A 14912-nucleotide genomic window follows, 5' to 3' on the forward strand; every position below is an offset into this window, starting at 1 on the left:
CCCCCCCCCCCAGGGCCCGGGCTCTATTTATTGTTTATTCCCACGCCGAGCGCGTGCCGCGGCAGTCGCGTGATCACACAAAGTGGACCAGACGGCAAGGGACCGGACAGGTGTGCGAGAAGACCGCGGCCCGGGGCGTCCGCGAGCAGGAATAATCCCCCAGGCGGGCATGGGAGACCTCGGGATTGTGGAGGAGGAACTCGCGCTTGGCCAGACGCAAGAATTCCCGGATGAACCCATCGGTGAAGGCATGGTCGCGGATGACATCGCGATGTCCAAGGCCGTCAATCTCCAGCACAATCACATGGCTATCATCCTCGGTGTCTGGGTTTTGGGCCTTGTGGTTGGTGTTGTGTGCGCGTGTGCGTGTACCGCGGGGGCGGAGCGGGGAGAGGGGAGGCCGGGCGGGCGGGGCGGGCGGGGCGGGGGAGGCCGCAAGTTTCGCCGCGAGAGGCAGGGCGGGAGGGGCAAAAGGTGAGTGGCGAATCGCCGCGAAGGGTGCGGGGCCCGCGTGGGCGAGGGCAGCAGGTCAGGCAAGGGGGCCCCATGGCCGGAGCAGACTGGTGGATCGCCGATGAAAGCGCAAGCCGGCGAGAAGCAGCAGCAGCAGCAGCAGCAGCATACCTTGCGAGTGGACTGGTATCGCGAGTAGGAGGACTGGGACTTGTGGAATTGCTGCAGGAGGTCCAAGTGCACGAAGCCCGACTGGGCAAGAGTCCCACCGAGGTCCTGGTACAGTTTGGAGATGAGGGTGTCCACGTCGCCGGCCGAGCGAGCGGGGATATTCTTCACCTGGACATTGTCGTGGTGCCAGGTGTGCGACCAAGAGAGCGAGGCATACGGCACGGTCTGGGGACAGGGGAGACAGGAGGGTAAGTACGAATGGCGAGCACCGGGCCGGTCGGCGGCCAACCATCAACCAGACAGCGAGAGCAGGTACCCCATCGCCGGACTTCGGATAGCGCGACTGGCCGATGATCGCGGAGCTGGGCAGAAGACTGTGGGAACTGGTGGCCAGGATCTTGCCGCCACTCGATTCGAAAATCTCCGACTCCATGATGAGGGACATCTTGCCATTGTTCCGCGTCACTGTGGTGCAAGGAGGGAGGAGGAAGAACGAGTGAAAGAGAGGTCAGGGGAGGGCAACGAGCGGGCAAAGCCACCGGCACATTGAGGGGGGAGGGGGGGATTCGGAGAAGACCACACGCACCCGCCTTATAGTGATATCCAAGGTCGGTTTGGAGGTTCCGCCCATAGATGGTGAGGATCTGCCGGATGGGAGGTCGAGCGGGGCCCTCCCGCTCGAGTTCCAGCCACACCGGGTCGCGGAAGTAGAATTTGTCCAAGGCCTGGTAGAATTTGTCGTATTCCGAGTCGCTCAGCTAAACCAGGTGGGTGAGTGGGAGAATGAGGGGGGAGCAAAAGCAAGAGCAGGAAGAATCCCATACCATGGCATGCAGCGTCCGATACATCTGGCCGGAGATGATTTCCGAGGGGCTGAAGGTGGTGGTGGTGCCGTTTTCGGCCTTGATGACGACAAGATGATCCGGCCACAGGGAGGGGGCATTGCCGAGGGTGGTGTTCGAGTGTGCGGGAACCAGGCTATTTTCCCGGTGCACAAGGGGGAGGCAAAAGGAGGGAAAGTCAGCCGGGGCTGCGGCAAGCGCGCGGGAACATGCAAGCACCATGGGGCGTACTTTTCGGCGATCGTGATGTTGGAGGGCAGGAGGAAGTGTGCACTCGAGAAAGACACGCCCATCAGGCGCGAGTCCATGGAATTGATTGGCAGGGAGAAACCCACACCGGAAATCATGCCACGGACCGATTGAACAGACCCCAGCAGCGGCGGGGCCACGGACTGAGTGTGCACGCCCGCGAGGGCAGGCGTGAGGGAGGGGGGGGGAAGGTGAGGAACCAGACCGGCGACCTGGGGCGCAAGCAAGTCCGACATACCACAAACATCCAAATGTGCGCGTCAAACCATTCCTCATGGATCTTCGGATAGTGAAGCTTCATCCACTCGACAAAGTACAGGAACAACTTGCAGCCCATCGAGTGGCACAGGGCAATGGCCGGGTTGCGGTTCATGCGGACCGTATGCTGCGAGGACCATGCAAGCGATCGACCAGTCAGCGGCGGGCGCCGGAATGAGCATGCAAAATGATGGCATCCAAGCGTGGGGCCTACCTCAATGTCGAACTTCATCTTGGAAAAGAGGGCATCCCGGTCCTCGAGCAGCTTCGGCGCGATGCGCCAGTCATATGGCAGAGCCAGCATGCTGGAGATGTCGTAGCTAAAGTGGTGGGCCATGTAGTAGACCAGGTTCCGGAAGATGGCCGTCACCGGGGCCAGCACACCATTCAACAGGTCATAGATGGCACCCATGCCTGCGAAGGGGGGAGGAGCACCATGTGCATCGGGTCAGGGACACCTCCACGGAGAAGAGCAGGACAAGCGGGCAGGCAAAGGAACGCACCCTCCTCGGGCCGGAGCTTGCAGCCCTCTGGGTCTGTCTGGTCCACGATGTCCAGCATCATGCACTTAATCCAGCATGCCTCCTCGAAGAGGTTGTGGTGAAGGACCTTCTCGAGGTTGAGCCAGACGACGTCGCCGATCTCGATGCTACGCCGCGGCCAGGGGGAGGGGAGTGCAGGCCAAGCGATCAGGGTTAGGGGAGGGGGGGGAGGGGGGGGGAAAAAAAACCCGACAAAGCACGAGGAGAAAGGAGGGCGCACTTCATGGCCGAGCAGGACTTCCGCCGCCAGGCAATCAGGCGCGACGAGGCGAAGCCCGGGATGTAGAGGATGGGCTTCTTCCGGCGCTTCTCAATGTGCGCCTGAATGAAGCGCTTTTCCAGGATCGACCGGAGCAAGACGCTCTCCTGCAAAAGCAAGTTCAGCGCGGGCGCATTGGCTACCCACACGGCGGCGGGGGTCTCCGAAGAAACGACCAAGTTGATGTTGTGCCGGCGCCCATGGAGCATGTTCATGCCGCCTGAGATGGATGAAAAAGTATCCTCCGGGTGAGTTTCACACAGCGAGATGCAATGTCCCGACCGACCGAGAGTAGGTCGGGGAGGGCACAACAAGAGGCGACATACCGATGGAATCCCCCCGGAAGAAGGAGCTAATATACTCGGCGGCATGCTCGGGATTCTCGCCGGGAGTGGCGGAGAGGGTGCCCTGCTCGACGATCAGAAAGTGTGTGAAGCCATCCTGCAGCCCGAATGCCGGCCGGTGAGTGAGACGAAGGCTGACCGGAGAGAAGGGACAGGCTGACGCACATCGAGCACCAGGCCCTCGCCCGTCTGAAGGGTCTGCAATGTGAAAAGCTGCGACAGCTGGGTGATCATCTCCGGGGAGTAGATCAGTCGGTCCGAGAAGAAGGGGTTCGCCGAAAAGAGGACGCTCATCTGGAAGACAGAAGGGCAGTCATTCGGAAGGTGGTGGGGGCCACAAGCGGAGGAGCAGCGGAAAAAAGTGGTGAGGCCGGGAGACGAGCAGATCGAAGAGGGGCCACAAAATCCCGAACGCACCTCCTGGTTGTATGAGAAAGGCCGGACACTGATGTACCAGGAGTTGAGGAAGGAAAAAAGCAAGTACGACATGAAGAAGGCCTGTGACCAGGGGCAGGGGGGGAGGGGGACAAACACAAAGGCATCTGTGAATACGGGTGGGCGAGCATGAGGCGGCGCCGAGGGCTTACGCACGGAGAAGAGGGAGAGTGTAAAGAAGAAGAGACCAGACAGGTTGCCTCGGAAACGCTGTTCAGAGTCCGCAGAAAACTGGCCACGGCTTTTCCGGGGGGAAAAGCCCGAGCCTCCTCCCCCGTCAGCATCGCCTTTCCGGCCAAAGAGGCCATCCTGCTGGAAGGAATCCGACAGCAGGGTAAGTGCGTCGGTCGGGAATTGCAGGTCGCGAATGGAGGAGGCCGAAGAGTCGAAGTAATCCCCGAAGGGGGGAGGCGGGCGCGCTAGCAAGTGTTCACGCGAGGAGAAATCCACCGACAGGGCCCTACGACGCCGTGGGGCTCGGGGGACATCGGAGTCTAGATTGCTCATGACATGGATTGCGAGTCATAAAGAAGGGAGTGGAAAAGACAAACCAAAGAGAGAACAATGTGGGAGGAAGGAGGGCAAGGAAGTGGCATGCAGGGGAGGGATGGAGAAATCCCTCCGCCTGGTGGATGGACGAGGGGGGTGCCCGATCGACCACCAGGCCCGAAGACCGAGGCCGGGGCCTGGGCACAGGGGCCTGGGCGCAGGGGCTTGTAACAGAACGTGGGGCAGGATTAGATTAGCAGCAAGAAGACAGAGAGGCATAAATATGCCATGTATTTTATTGGATGTGGTTTATTTTTCCAGTAGATATAATGACAGAAAAGTCCAACAAATGTGATTTTAGTAAAGTATGATCTATAATTAGACAGGGATGGTATTTAAACAAGCTAATTTGAGCATATTCCAAAATCATCATTCTTTGAGGCTTAATAAGGTCATTGTTTTTCAGGGTGCCGTTGTGACTGATCGATTGCCAAGCCCGGGCCTCGCCAAAAGAAAGGGTGCTCCTTGGTGGGCATCTGTTCGCCCAAAGGGATACTTAATCACGCCCTCCCCTTCTCCCCCTCCCGGCGGCTTTCCTCCTTGTCAAGCCACCCTCCTTTTTGCACTCCCGATCTCATGCCCTCTTTCGAGACCTTGATCTCTTTGGCCAATCTGGAAGCCCCTCTGTCTGGCCTCTTCCGGCATTGCTCTTTAACACCTGCCAGCTCGGTTCCGACTGAACCAGAGACGACTTCCCCTGAAGAGCCTCCCTTCCGGAATGCCCCCACCCACAGGGCCCTCTCGGCTCTTGCCAAGGATCTCATCTATCTTTTCCCCCCGGCCAGACGGCCCACTGCCTGAGCCATCACCCTGGGTCGCCTTTATTTTTTTTTCCCCGCTTCTCCTTCCTTGAACTCCTCAAAGCCGATCCACCTCGTGTGTCCACGGGCTACCTGGGGCGAGGGGTCTCTCTGCAAACCAGTGACCGGTCCCAGGAAAGGCTGCCGGACAATATCTCCTCTCTCCTGGCGGCTTTTTGGATTGAGATGCCTCAGGCAGGAGGGCCTTGTGTGTGTATCTCCGGTCAGGGGTGGATTGACATGGGGGTGGCCTTTTGAACTTCTCCGGGAGTTCCCCCTCGTCGGGGAGAAACAGCCTCAATGGGAGATATTGCCGGACACGGGGAGAGGTTACTCGAGGGTGTCGGAGGAGGAGGAGGGGGTGGAACCGAACGAGTGAGCGGCCACGCTGGCGTGACGAGCCTCACAGCCCTCCCTCGTCGGTGCTCATCACGCGCGTGCACACAATGCCTGTCCTACTCCTCGGTGCCATTGCTCCAGGCCCCATCTTCCCGAGGTCAGCCACGCAAGCCCCTCGCGACGGCCTCGCCTCCTTTCCGACAGCTTTGCTTCCGACCCCCCAGGCGGGAGGAAGGGGGGGATGCCAGAGCATGTGTTTTTTCTGCCGACCCCAGCTCCTCTTGCATCAGGCCGAATCTGCTCCCTGGCCGGCTGAGCCCACCACGGCACTTGGATCAAGTGCCGCGCCAGCCGGCACACATCAGGGATCGCGCTGAGCCCTCCTCAAGCGCAACCCCGCCCCCAGGCAAAGACAACCAAACACGAATGTCCCACCGATCTGGCCAGCGCCAGGGCAAAGGGCGCCATCCCAGCGGCCGCCTCGCGGGTGATGTGGCCGACACCCTCTGCACCGTGACGCGGCGGCCCAGGGTGCCTGACCTCGGGTCATGCAACCCCCGCAATTGCCCCGGGGACGCCGTCTGGTTCTCTCGACATGATTGGGAGTGTCTATTGTCGACCGTGGCGAAAGACCGACCCTTGTGAACAAAAGGCAGGTCTCGAGGCGCGACCTGCGGCGTCAATCCTGCTTGGCGCTCTTCTTGCTCGAGGCCGAGGCGGCAGGGGCGGCGGGGGCAGCGGCCACGCGGCCGGTCGGCCGGCCACCGGGCTGCAGCACGCGCGGGGCCTCATTGTACGAGTCATAATCGTCGCTCGGGGCGATCTTGATGATGCAGTACACGAAGGACATGATGACGCCAATGAACATGCTGGCCACGAGGATCGGGTGAGCGACAGCCCAGTTGAAGGCAAACTCGAAGCGCTTGGCGATGAGCTACGCCGGCACGAGTGGCGGCCGGCAAGAATTGGCGGGACAATGGCAGACAGGCGTGTGAGTCGGGGACACCCGGGCTGGATGCAGGCATGGGGAAAGACCGGGCGAAGGGGAGGATGTCTGCAGCATCGAAACGCACCCGGGGAATGGCCACGACCCAACCGCCGATCCAAGCGGCCGGGAGCTTCTCGGCCTGGGTGTCGGCGACGAACTGCGTAAGACTGGCGGATACCGCGGCAACGATGCGAGCCGCATGCTCCGGGTCAACCACCTGGTTGAGCGGGCCCTGCTCGGCGAGGAGGTCCAGCAGCGGAAGCGCGGTGAAAGTCTGCTCCGGCGGGTTGATGAACACCACGGAGGGGTATGTGGGGGAGGAGCCGCTGCCCGGACGGAGCTCCTCGGCCGGGACCGGGCGGATGGGGAGCTTGAAGTTGCGAGAGGCATACGGCGACCAGGTGTCCGAGGACATCCAGGTGAAGTGGAGCGGCACGCCGGCGGCCTCAGACGCGCGGGCAACCTGGCGCAGACCATCGCTGCAGGTTGGAATGGAACACACAGGTGTCGGGCGTCAGAGATAGGTGGGAGCTTGCCGGGAGAGAGCCATCTCCGTGGACAGTGCTATCGGCGCGAACTCGCGATCGCGAGGGGAAAAAAAAAGAGCAAGCCAAGCGCAGACAAGGATAGAGAAAGAAGGAGACGGGGGAGCAGCCGACCAGGGGGAGGGGAAGGACGCACAGCAGCGAATAGTGGAAGGGATAGGTGGGGCTGGTGAAGGCAATCAGCAGGGGGACATCCGAGTCGCCGACCAGGTCGGCACCGCTGCGGGCGTCGAGGTTGATCAGCGGCGGGTAGCGGTGGCGAATGATGAAGTCCAGCACGGCGGAATCCTGCTCCAGAGAGGTCAAGTCCTGGGGGAAGAGAGACAGCTTGCCGTCGCGCCACATAAAGAGTAGGGCAGCACCGTCGGCCGGGGGGGGCCGCTGACCGGAAACCTTGGCCAGGTCCAGCAGGTGCGCGAGCGACTCCGGGCCGGTGGCATCGAAGAACCGCGAGCGGAAGACCAGCTTCTTGGAGGCCGCCACAAAGGGGACCGCGCCGAAGGGGACCGACTCATCCGGCACCCAGCGAATGAAGGACACCGGCTTGCTGGTGTCCGACTGCAGGGTCTTCTTGATCTCGTCGCCGGTCGTCGGGAGCATGGAGATCAGGGGCGCGGACAGCGATGCAACATACTCGCTGAAGGCCTCCACAGTGCGCTGGCCCTGGTAGGTGTCCACCTCCTCGCCGTTCATGAAGCTGGGTTGGTTGTTTCATGTGGCCGTACAAGGCGAGCGGTGAGTTTGTGCCCGGCGGGGGAGGGCAATGCCGGCGAAGCGGAGATCCCGAGCGAAGGAAGGGGAGGGGAAATGGTCGGGCACGCACAACTTCATGGTGGGATAGCCGCGGATGCCATACTTCTCGCAGGCGACTGGCAAGAACAAAGCCGAGTTGGGTCAGCACCAGAGGCGGGCATGGGGAGCAGAACGAAAAGAGCAAGGAAAGCGAGGGGAAGAGCGGCGTGCAGGGGAGGGGAGTGAGGAGCAGGGGGGATCCGAACGCACGCGAGTGGGCGGAGCAGTCAATCGAGGCGATGTTGACACTGTGAGCGGCGGCCGGGGCAACCAGCTGCGGCCAGATTGGCTCCAGGCGCTTGCAGTGGCCGCAAGACCTACGACGCGCGGGGGTGAGAAGGCCCAATGGAAGCACGTAAAACAGACGTCAGAGAGGAAGAGAGAGAGAGGGAAGGGGAAAGCGAAAAAAGCGCCACCATCACCTTGGCCGGAGCGAGTGGTGGGATGGAGGGCAGACACGCACGGAGAGTGGAACTTGACAAACCAGTTGCCCTTCGAGAGCAGGGAAACCGAGTCATTGGTGAGGGCGTGCGGGCCCGCATGGGCGCGAGCCACGGCCGCCAGGCAACTGGCGACCAGGAGAACTACCGCCAGGAGGCTGGAGACCATGCCGCGCCGGGGTTGCTGCTGTGAAAGCATTTTCCTGGGGGAGGGCAGCAGGAAAGGGGGCCGGCAACGGATGGGAGGGGGGGAGGTGTTGCTATGGACCAGCCATCTGGTCCCCCCCGGCGCATGATCCCGCCCCTTATCGGGGGGGGGATCTTCGGGGCCCCAAGCCGCCGCGGGGGAGGAGGGGGACACACGCATGCACAACGGTGACAAGCGTCCAGCTGGTGGACATCTAGTTGGCTGCATCCGTTGGTAGATGGAAATGCTTCCAGAAGCTGGCAGCTTGCCGGAGAAGCCGTGTTTGAGTGCCTTTTTTCGTGGACCCGGCTGGAGGCCCTCGGCCTGGCATGCGTCTCATCCTGCCCCACCCCCCCCCCCCTGCCTCACCTCCAATCCTGTTTGAGGAGCCGCCCTTGGTCTGCCTCCCCTCCACGCCTCTGCGCCCTTCCCTCGGTGATGGATCGGATCCCCCCGCTTGCCATCAAGTATCCCCGGACACGCTGCTCAGCCGACGCCTTTCTGCGCTTGACTCACGGGGTGCCGGCAAACCAGCTGCTGAGCATGCTGGGTTCCTTGCAAGTGGAGCGTCTCCCTCAGGTGGTGATCACCCAAGCGGCGACGGCGGCAGTGGCGGCAGCGACGACAGTGGCAGCGGCGCCGCTGCCCTCCTCGCCGTCCGCGATCCCGACCGCACCCGGCTGCCCACCGATCGAGCCCCGCGTTGCGACCGCGCCCCCAGGGCCGCCCCTGCCTGGGATATGGCTTCATGAGGAGGAGTTTGAGATGTTCTCGATCTTTGGTGCCGCCGACCACCACCCCTAGGGCGCCAAGTGCGCGCGTGCCTGTGCGTATGTGTGTGTATGTGTGCGCGCGCGCGCGCGCAATTAAGAGACAGACTATCTAATGATGCTTTCTTTGATGGAGGTGGGGCATGGGGAAGCACTCCACGCAGAGGCAACCGGGGAGTTGGGCGTGGAGGGCGGAGTGAGGAGGGGCAGGGGGCAGGGGATCCACCATGTCGGTGCACACACCGCATGTGGGCCTTCTCTTCGCACGCATGGGCACAGCGGACTTTGCATCCCGAGGAGCTCAGTCCTCCTTCGGGCCAGCACCGGCCGCGGGGGGAGAACCACCGGCCGAGGCGGCGCCAGAGCCGGCAGTGCCCCGGTCATTCTTGTTGTCGTTGAGCATCTGCATCACGTCATTGAAGTTGGGCATGGTGCCAGTGACTGCGCCTCGCACAATGGCCGACGACAGGCGGCCAGCAAACTGCAAGCGGAGAGGTGAGTGTCAAGTGGGGGGAGGGGGAGGATGGCGCGGTCAAGGGGAGGCGCAGCCGAGGGCCATGTACGCACCACGCGAACGCGGTAGATGAAGTTCTCAACCGGGACCTGGAGATCGAAGGCCAGGATCACGACATACAGGAGGCCCAGCTGCGATGCGGAAAAAGAGAACGTCAGTAAAGGAGGAGGTGACTGGGGGGCGGGGGCATGTCGTAGAGATGAGTGGGTGACGAGATGCTGTGGAGACGCACGAAGACCGCAATCAGCAGGTACTTGCCGGGGGAGGAAATGAAGTCCATGAGCTCGTTGAAGCCGAGGAGGAAGATGGCCAGATAGGTCCACTTGGGGATCTTGTACTGGGGCTGGTCGCAGCGCATCGAGGCATCCTGGAACTCGACGGCCACCTCGCTCTCGAATTGGGTCCAAATCTGCCACGGAAGGGGAAGGAAGCACCAGGAGAGGGGTCAGAGACCGGAGAGGGCGGTATGTGCTCCTGTGTCCTGAAACCGAGTAGCGACCGATGCACTGGGAGAGGATGGCAGGGGGGGGGGAGTACCTTGTTCTCGAGCTTCTTGTCGATCAGAGCCAGGGGAGTCGGCGGGTTGGAGATACCCTGGTGGCATGGCCAAGAGAGATCGACCGAGGGAGCAAACGAAGATGGGCGTCAGGAAGCAGCGGCGAGTGAAGGTGACGGGGACGGAGCTGTGCCATATGCCCGACGTACGAGCGGAGACCAATCCAGCTTGATAAAGCGCATGGCCTCGAGCGCATTGCGGGCCAGAAGCTTGCCCGAGTCGAAGTAGGTCTCGACATTCATGCCGGGGCGCCAGATGATCGGCCGGCGCTGGCTATCGAAGCGGAACTTCGAGTGGAAGCTGGAGTCCACGCAAGGAGGAAGGAGGAGAAGGGGAGAGAGAGAGAGAGAGAGAGAGAGAGAAAGTCAGAGGCCGGGCCGAATGGTCGACAATCGGACACGCAACACGGCGGAAAAGATGACGCACATGGTGCGCAGCTTGCTGTTGAAGGTGGACGCATCGACCAGCTCATTCAGCTCCTTGGTGATGAGATCCTTGATCGAGGCGCTCAGGGTGCTCTGGACATCGGCACGCTCATCCTCGGACAGCTGGTAACCTGAACCGGGGGGAGATGGGTAGGGGGGTCAGTGGTGCGGTCGGGGACGCCATGCGTGAATGCGGCCACAAGAAAGCACGCTTACCCTTCAAGTGGGTGTCAATCGCCTCGGGCAGCTTGGCAGCCGCCTCAGTGACGAGGGTATCCATGCCGGGCCAGAACTGAGCATCGATGGTGTTGAAGGCGAAGGCCAGATCGGCCTCGAGCTTGGTGGAAATCTCCTCCTGGAGAACGCAAGGAGAAGGGGGGGGGGGAGTGAGTCGCAAGCAGTAATGGAAGGGGCAGAGGCGGCCGCTCGACAGGGGTGGATCGGCGAAGATGAGGCGTGTGGTGTACCTGCAGAGCGACCTCCTTGTTCTTGATGCCGGCGGCGCGGAGCTTCTCGAACACGGCGTTGATGTCCGCCGAGAACGGCTTCACCTGCTCCTCGTACTTCCACGGCGAGCCGGGAATGGTGAGAGCTGAAGGGGGGCAGGGGGGGGGGCAGCATGGAGGACGAGCAGGGAGGAGGTAGGGTGTCAGGAAAGAGGAGGGACCCCGAACGGAAGGGACGGGACCAACGCACAGCGGGCCGAATTCTCGAACGTAGCCAGCAGATGCTCCTTCTGCTTGAGAGCCTCAGTTGAGAAGCTGTCCGGGTTCTCGGCATTGAGTTTCTGCGGGCGCGTGCACATGGTAGCGACGATGGCGGTGGCGATGCGGCGGCGATTGAGAAGCAGGATACAACCGACAGGGATCAGCACATGCAACGAGAGGCGCCGGGGACTGGAAGGTGCGAAAGGGAATGGGCGGGGGGGGGGGGGGGGGAAGGAAGGCGAAGAGGGAGAGCCCTGTGCGTACCTCGACGAAGGCGGTGAAGGACTTCAGAGAGGACCGGTGGATGTTGCGGAGCTGCGCGGCGAACAGCATGTACAGGATCCCATGCAGCGTCTGAGCGAAGACATCACGCTCGGTCTGGAAGACCGAGGTCTCATAGCGCGAGGCCTGGTGGCAGAAGGAGTCGAAGCTGGTCTGGTAGATGGTGTGCATGCGATCGGCCAGGTCGGCCACCTCGCGGCCGCCCTCCAGGGCGGTCTGCAGCTCCTGAACCTCGTCGTTGATGGAGTGCAGGATGTTGCGGGAGATTTCGTCGCAGCGGAACTTGGCCAGCAGCTGGCGCTGGGTCGGCAGGTCGAGGTCTTTGTTCGAGCAGATTTGCTCCTACAGCCCGGCAACGGATGGGAGGCCCCGTGTGTGTGTGTGTGTGTGTGTGTGTTTGGGGGGTGAGGGATGGGGTCCCGACAGTGGTAAGCAGGAGAGGACCCTAAACCGGCGAGCGGCGCAGCAAGACAGAGACGAGAGGAGGGACAGGGGCCGAGGAGGAACGCACCCAAACCTCGCCGGCGAAGTGCCCCAGACCATCGGAGGGGATGCGCTTGCGGTACTCCTTCTTGAAGACGTAGTTCGGGTTGTCGGGGTCGGAGAACCACGGCTTCAGCTTCTCGACGGCCGCGTCAAATTCGGCCGCCTGGATGAGCTTGTGCGGGAGGGCCGTGAAGGCCAGGTCAAAGTACTGGCTGAGCTTGGCGTCCTCCAGGCCCTCGGGCTTGCGGATGCCCTCCCAGATCTGGTTCATGTCCTCCTCCAGGGTCTTGCTGAGCTCGGCCACCGGGGTGCCGTAGTGGTCACGAATGACGAACAGCAGCAGGGTCTTCTGAGCACTGTGGACGTGGCCCATCGGCAGGGAGATTGAACATGGGGTAGAGTGGAGCAGGGGAAGGGTGAGTGGAGGGCGACATGTGGAAGTGCCCAGGAGGGGGGGGGGGGGGAGAAGGAGGGTGGCCGCACGCGCGCGCGTGCGCGTGTGGCGTGGTGCACGCACGAGGTTGACTGGAAAAGGCCAAGGTTGACCTCGAACACGGTGCGGAGGAGCCCGTAGTTGGAGGCGTTGGACCGGCCGATGTCGGTCTCCAGCAGGTTGATGAGCAGGACCTGGGAGATGGCCAGCGAGAAGAGGGCGCTCTTGCGCTCCATCTCCAGATCCTCACCGCGCTCACGGCTGTCGGTACCCTCGACATCCATGACGATGGTGTTCTCGGCAGTGCCACTGGTGGTCATCCAAAGACCTGCGACGCAGCAGAGGCGGAGCAGGCGGAAAGTCGGAGCAAGAAGGGTGAGTACACCGAAGGGGCGAGAGAGAGAGAGAGAGAGAGAGAGGAAGGGGGGTGTCAAGGTGCAAGGAAGCACTCGAGAAAATGGGCATACCCTTGGTGGTCTGCTGGCGACGGTTGGCGGTCATCACATCGAAGCCGGTGCCGAAGACCGTGTTCAGCAGAGTGCCTGAAGCCGGTCACGTCGGGGAAGGGAGAGGGGGGGGGGCATGAGGTGAGAACATGGGCACCGGGGGCAGGCAGGCAGCCAGCAAGCAACAAAGAGGGGGCGCACTCTTGCCGGTGCTCTGAGCACCGAAAATGGCGATGAGGTTGTACTCATGGCCGGCGTCCTTGAGACCCCACTTGTCGTTGACATACTCCTGGATGTCCGGGCTGAGGAAAGGCAAGTCGGGGCGCCATGAGAAGACAGGTAAGTCAGGCCAGCCGAGGCAAAGGAGAGGAAGCTGTCCCTGGGGGGAACCGTGGCAGGGAAGAGGGAACATACGAGAGCTCAAGGTCCCCGGAAATGATGTTCAACATTGGGTTGGGGGACATAGCGGTAGCAGGTGGAAGGGGAGGGTGATGAGGGGGGAAAGGGCGGAAGGTAGTGCGTGTGTGTGTGTGTGTGAACTGTGAACGGGGCAGCACAGGGCGGGGGGAGAGAAGGGGGGAGAGAAGAGGGAGGAGGGGTGGGCTGCCGAAGATCGGCCCCCGCCCAGGGCCGACTGGGCCGGGTGCTGAAAAGAACAATTAAGAGGGCCCTTGCTAGAGCAAGGCGGGGAGACAAGGGCCCGGGGGCGATCTCTGGGGCAACTCGGAAAAGGGAAAACAGGCCAGGCACCGCGCAGTGGGCCAGGAAAACAACAGCCATCCGCTAGTGACCTCCCCCGTCCCTCTATCTCGGCCCCCGCCTTCCCCCCACCCCCTTCTCTCCGCCAGCGGTGATATGTTGTTGAGAAGGCGCGAAAGAAACTAGCGTCTTGCCGGTGGGTCATGTGACCAGGTGCCAATGGATATGTACATTTTTATTTTGATTGGCTGGCAGGCCCGCCTCCGGAGGAACGGAGGTGCGTGCGTGTGTGTGTTTGTATGTGTGAGAGAGGGGGGAGAAAGTGAGTGCATGAGCGCACAAGTGCACGAGTGCATGGGTGCACAAGTGCACGAGTGCATGGGTGCATGGGTGCGTGGTGCAGTATACGCGCGCAGGCATGCGCTGGAGGCGAGTGCACACAAGCGCTGTGTACGTGCGTGCGCAGTGCGTGTGTGTGTGTGTGTGTGTGTATGTGACTGAGGCGACAGCAGTAGGGAGAGGCATGTGCCGATGTGCGCATGGACGGGTGTGTGCCTGCCGGGGCGAGAGAGGGAGAGAGGGGGGGGGGGAACAGAAGGGACGGACTTCGCTCCTGCGGGGAAACGAAGTAGGACGAGGAGGAAGCCGGACCAGAGGGAGCTTACTTCTTCTCGGCGAACTTGGAGATCTCCTCCTCCTTGGTCTGGTAGTCCATCTGCATCTTGCGGATCAGCTGGACAAGCTGTAGGCGAGGAAAGGGCAGAGAAAGAAAGAGATTAGACACGAGAAGCCGGGCAGGAACAAGAGCGAGGAGTGAGGGGCAAGAAGCGAAATGCGAGGAGCAGGAAGCCAGCAGCAAGGGCCAGGAGCAATGAAAGCAAATCCCGGCAGAGGGGGGGGGGAGGAGGGAGATGGGCCGGCCAGGGGGGAACGGCGCCAAGACAGGATACTACGTACACCCTCGCGGACCTTCTGCAGCTCGGGCAGAACATCACCGACCTTGCGCTCGATCAGGGCATCGCCCATCTGGCGGAAGCACAGGCGCTCGCCATCCATGGACTCGAGGGTGGCGATGGTGAGGCTGGTGCCGGGCAAGATGACGGGGCAGGAAAGGCAGTACGGGGGTACATGGTCGGCAGGAGACGGTGCCCAGCAGTCGAGGAAGGGGAAGGGGGGGCGGAAAAGGGAAGGGGTTGGGGAGACATGGTCAGTGTGAATTGGAGCCTGACGGCCAAAGGAGCAGTGATAGGGGGTGGGGGTGGAGCGAAGGAAGGACGGAGAGGGAGAGGGAGAGGGAGAGGGAGAGGGAAGGAGAGGGAGAGGAAGAGGGGGGGAGGGGGAGGAAAGGGGGGGGGGGGGGGATGGGGGGGGGGGAGGTGTTGCTATGGACCAGCCATCTGG

At 62.1% G+C, this 14912-nt stretch overlaps 5 protein-coding genes across 5 annotated transcripts in view; 1 reads left to right on the plus strand and 4 right to left on the minus strand.

The window, feature by feature from the left end:
- Window positions 1-4212, minus strand: H696_06047 (hypothetical protein). The gene is made up of 14 exons (XM_009499815.1): window positions 3710-4212; window positions 3536-3616; window positions 3284-3412; window positions 3101-3215; window positions 2736-2994; window positions 2477-2622; window positions 2188-2387; window positions 1954-2100; window positions 1698-1858; window positions 1449-1602; window positions 1211-1382; window positions 941-1089; window positions 625-849; window positions 1-337 (listed from the first exon to the last, which is right to left on the minus strand). Exons 1-14 carry the CDS (start codon window positions 4058-4060, stop codon window positions 74-76), a joined length of 2553 nt encoding a protein of 850 aa, XP_009498090.1. The 5' UTR covers window positions 4061-4212; the 3' UTR covers window positions 1-73.
- Window positions 4213-5662: 1450 nt separating this feature from the next.
- Window positions 5663-8239, minus strand: H696_06048 (hypothetical protein). Its single transcript, XM_009499816.1, has 6 exons — window positions 8030-8239; window positions 7777-7883; window positions 7598-7643; window positions 6911-7471; window positions 6315-6708; window positions 5663-6175 (listed from the first exon to the last, which is right to left on the minus strand). The coding sequence occupies exons 1-6, from the start codon at window positions 8203-8205 to the stop codon at window positions 5921-5923; spliced, it is 1539 nt and encodes a 512-aa protein (XP_009498091.1). The 5' UTR covers window positions 8206-8239; the 3' UTR covers window positions 5663-5920.
- Window positions 8240-8545: 306 nt separating this feature from the next.
- On the minus strand, window positions 8546-13413 carry H696_06049 (hypothetical protein). The gene is made up of 15 exons (XM_009499817.1): window positions 13227-13413; window positions 13014-13114; window positions 12834-12908; window positions 12451-12694; window positions 11959-12289; window positions 11430-11789; window positions 11155-11245; window positions 10926-11050; window positions 10675-10813; window positions 10460-10589; window positions 10183-10333; window positions 10015-10071; window positions 9710-9886; window positions 9531-9608; window positions 8546-9444 (listed from the first exon to the last, which is right to left on the minus strand). Exons 1-15 carry the CDS (start codon window positions 13274-13276, stop codon window positions 9265-9267), a joined length of 2289 nt encoding a protein of 762 aa, XP_009498092.1. The 5' UTR covers window positions 13277-13413; the 3' UTR covers window positions 8546-9264.
- H696_06050 (hypothetical protein) lies at window positions 8632-8997 on the plus strand (the record flags this gene model as incomplete). The annotated part of the gene is made up of 1 exon (XM_009499818.1): window positions 8632-8997. One exon carries the CDS (start codon window positions 8632-8634, stop codon window positions 8995-8997), a length of 366 nt encoding a protein of 121 aa, XP_009498093.1.
- A 570-nt stretch (window positions 13414-13983) lies between the features above and the next one.
- H696_06051 (hypothetical protein) overlaps window positions 13984-14912 on the minus strand; it is a 1389-nt gene continuing 460 nt past the window's right edge. Inside the window, exons 3-4 of the mRNA XM_009499819.1 lie at window positions 14469-14592; window positions 13984-14253 (exon numbers count right to left, since the gene is read on the minus strand). Coding sequence (XP_009498094.1) covers window positions 14173-14253; window positions 14469-14592 — 205 coding nt within the window. The 3' untranslated portion in view covers window positions 13984-14172. The remainder of the gene's footprint in view (window positions 14254-14468; window positions 14593-14912) is intronic.

This window comes from Fonticula alba (genome assembly GCF_000388065.1).
Source record: "Fonticula alba strain ATCC 38817 unplaced genomic scaffold supercont2.17, whole genome shotgun sequence".
Taxonomy (NCBI): domain Eukaryota; order Rotosphaerida; family Fonticulaceae; genus Fonticula; species Fonticula alba.

Bases quoted from the DNA above. Each gene is read 5' to 3' on its own strand.
- H696_06048 (XM_009499816.1), bottom strand. From the start codon at position 8,205: ATGCTTTCACAGCAGCAACCCCGGCGCGGCATGGTCTCCAGCCTCCTG. The intron at 7,884-8,029 runs GTGCGTGTCTGC...CGCGCGTCGTAG, and splicing joins TTTGTCAAGTTCCACTCTCC to GTCTTGCGGCCACTGCAAGC. The intron at 6,709-6,910 runs GTGCGTCCTTCC...TCCAACCTGCAG, and splicing joins CCCTTCCACTATTCGCTGCT to CGATGGTCTGCGCCAGGTTG.
- H696_06047 (XM_009499815.1), bottom strand. From the start codon at position 4,060: ATGAGCAATCTAGACTCCGATGTCCCCCGAGCCCCACGGCGTCGTAGG. The intron at 3,413-3,535 runs GTGCGTTCGGGA...TCTGTCTTCCAG, and splicing joins CTTTCTCATACAACCAGGAG to ATGAGCGTCCTCTTTTCGGC. The intron at 1,859-1,953 runs GTATGTCGGACT...GTGCACACTCAG, and splicing joins CGCACATTTGGATGTTTGTG to TCCGTGGCCCCGCCGCTGCT.
- H696_06049 (XM_009499817.1), bottom strand. From the start codon at position 13,276: ATGTCCCCCAACCCAATGTTGAACATCATTTCCGGGGACCTTGAGCTC. The intron at 10,072-10,182 runs GTACGTCGGGCA...CCATGCCACCAG, and splicing joins AGCTGGATTGGTCTCCGCTC to GGTATCTCCAACCCGCCGAC. The intron at 9,609-9,709 runs GTGCGTCTCCAC...TCCGCATCGCAG, and splicing joins ACCTGCTGATTGCGGTCTTC to CTGGGCCTCCTGTATGTCGT.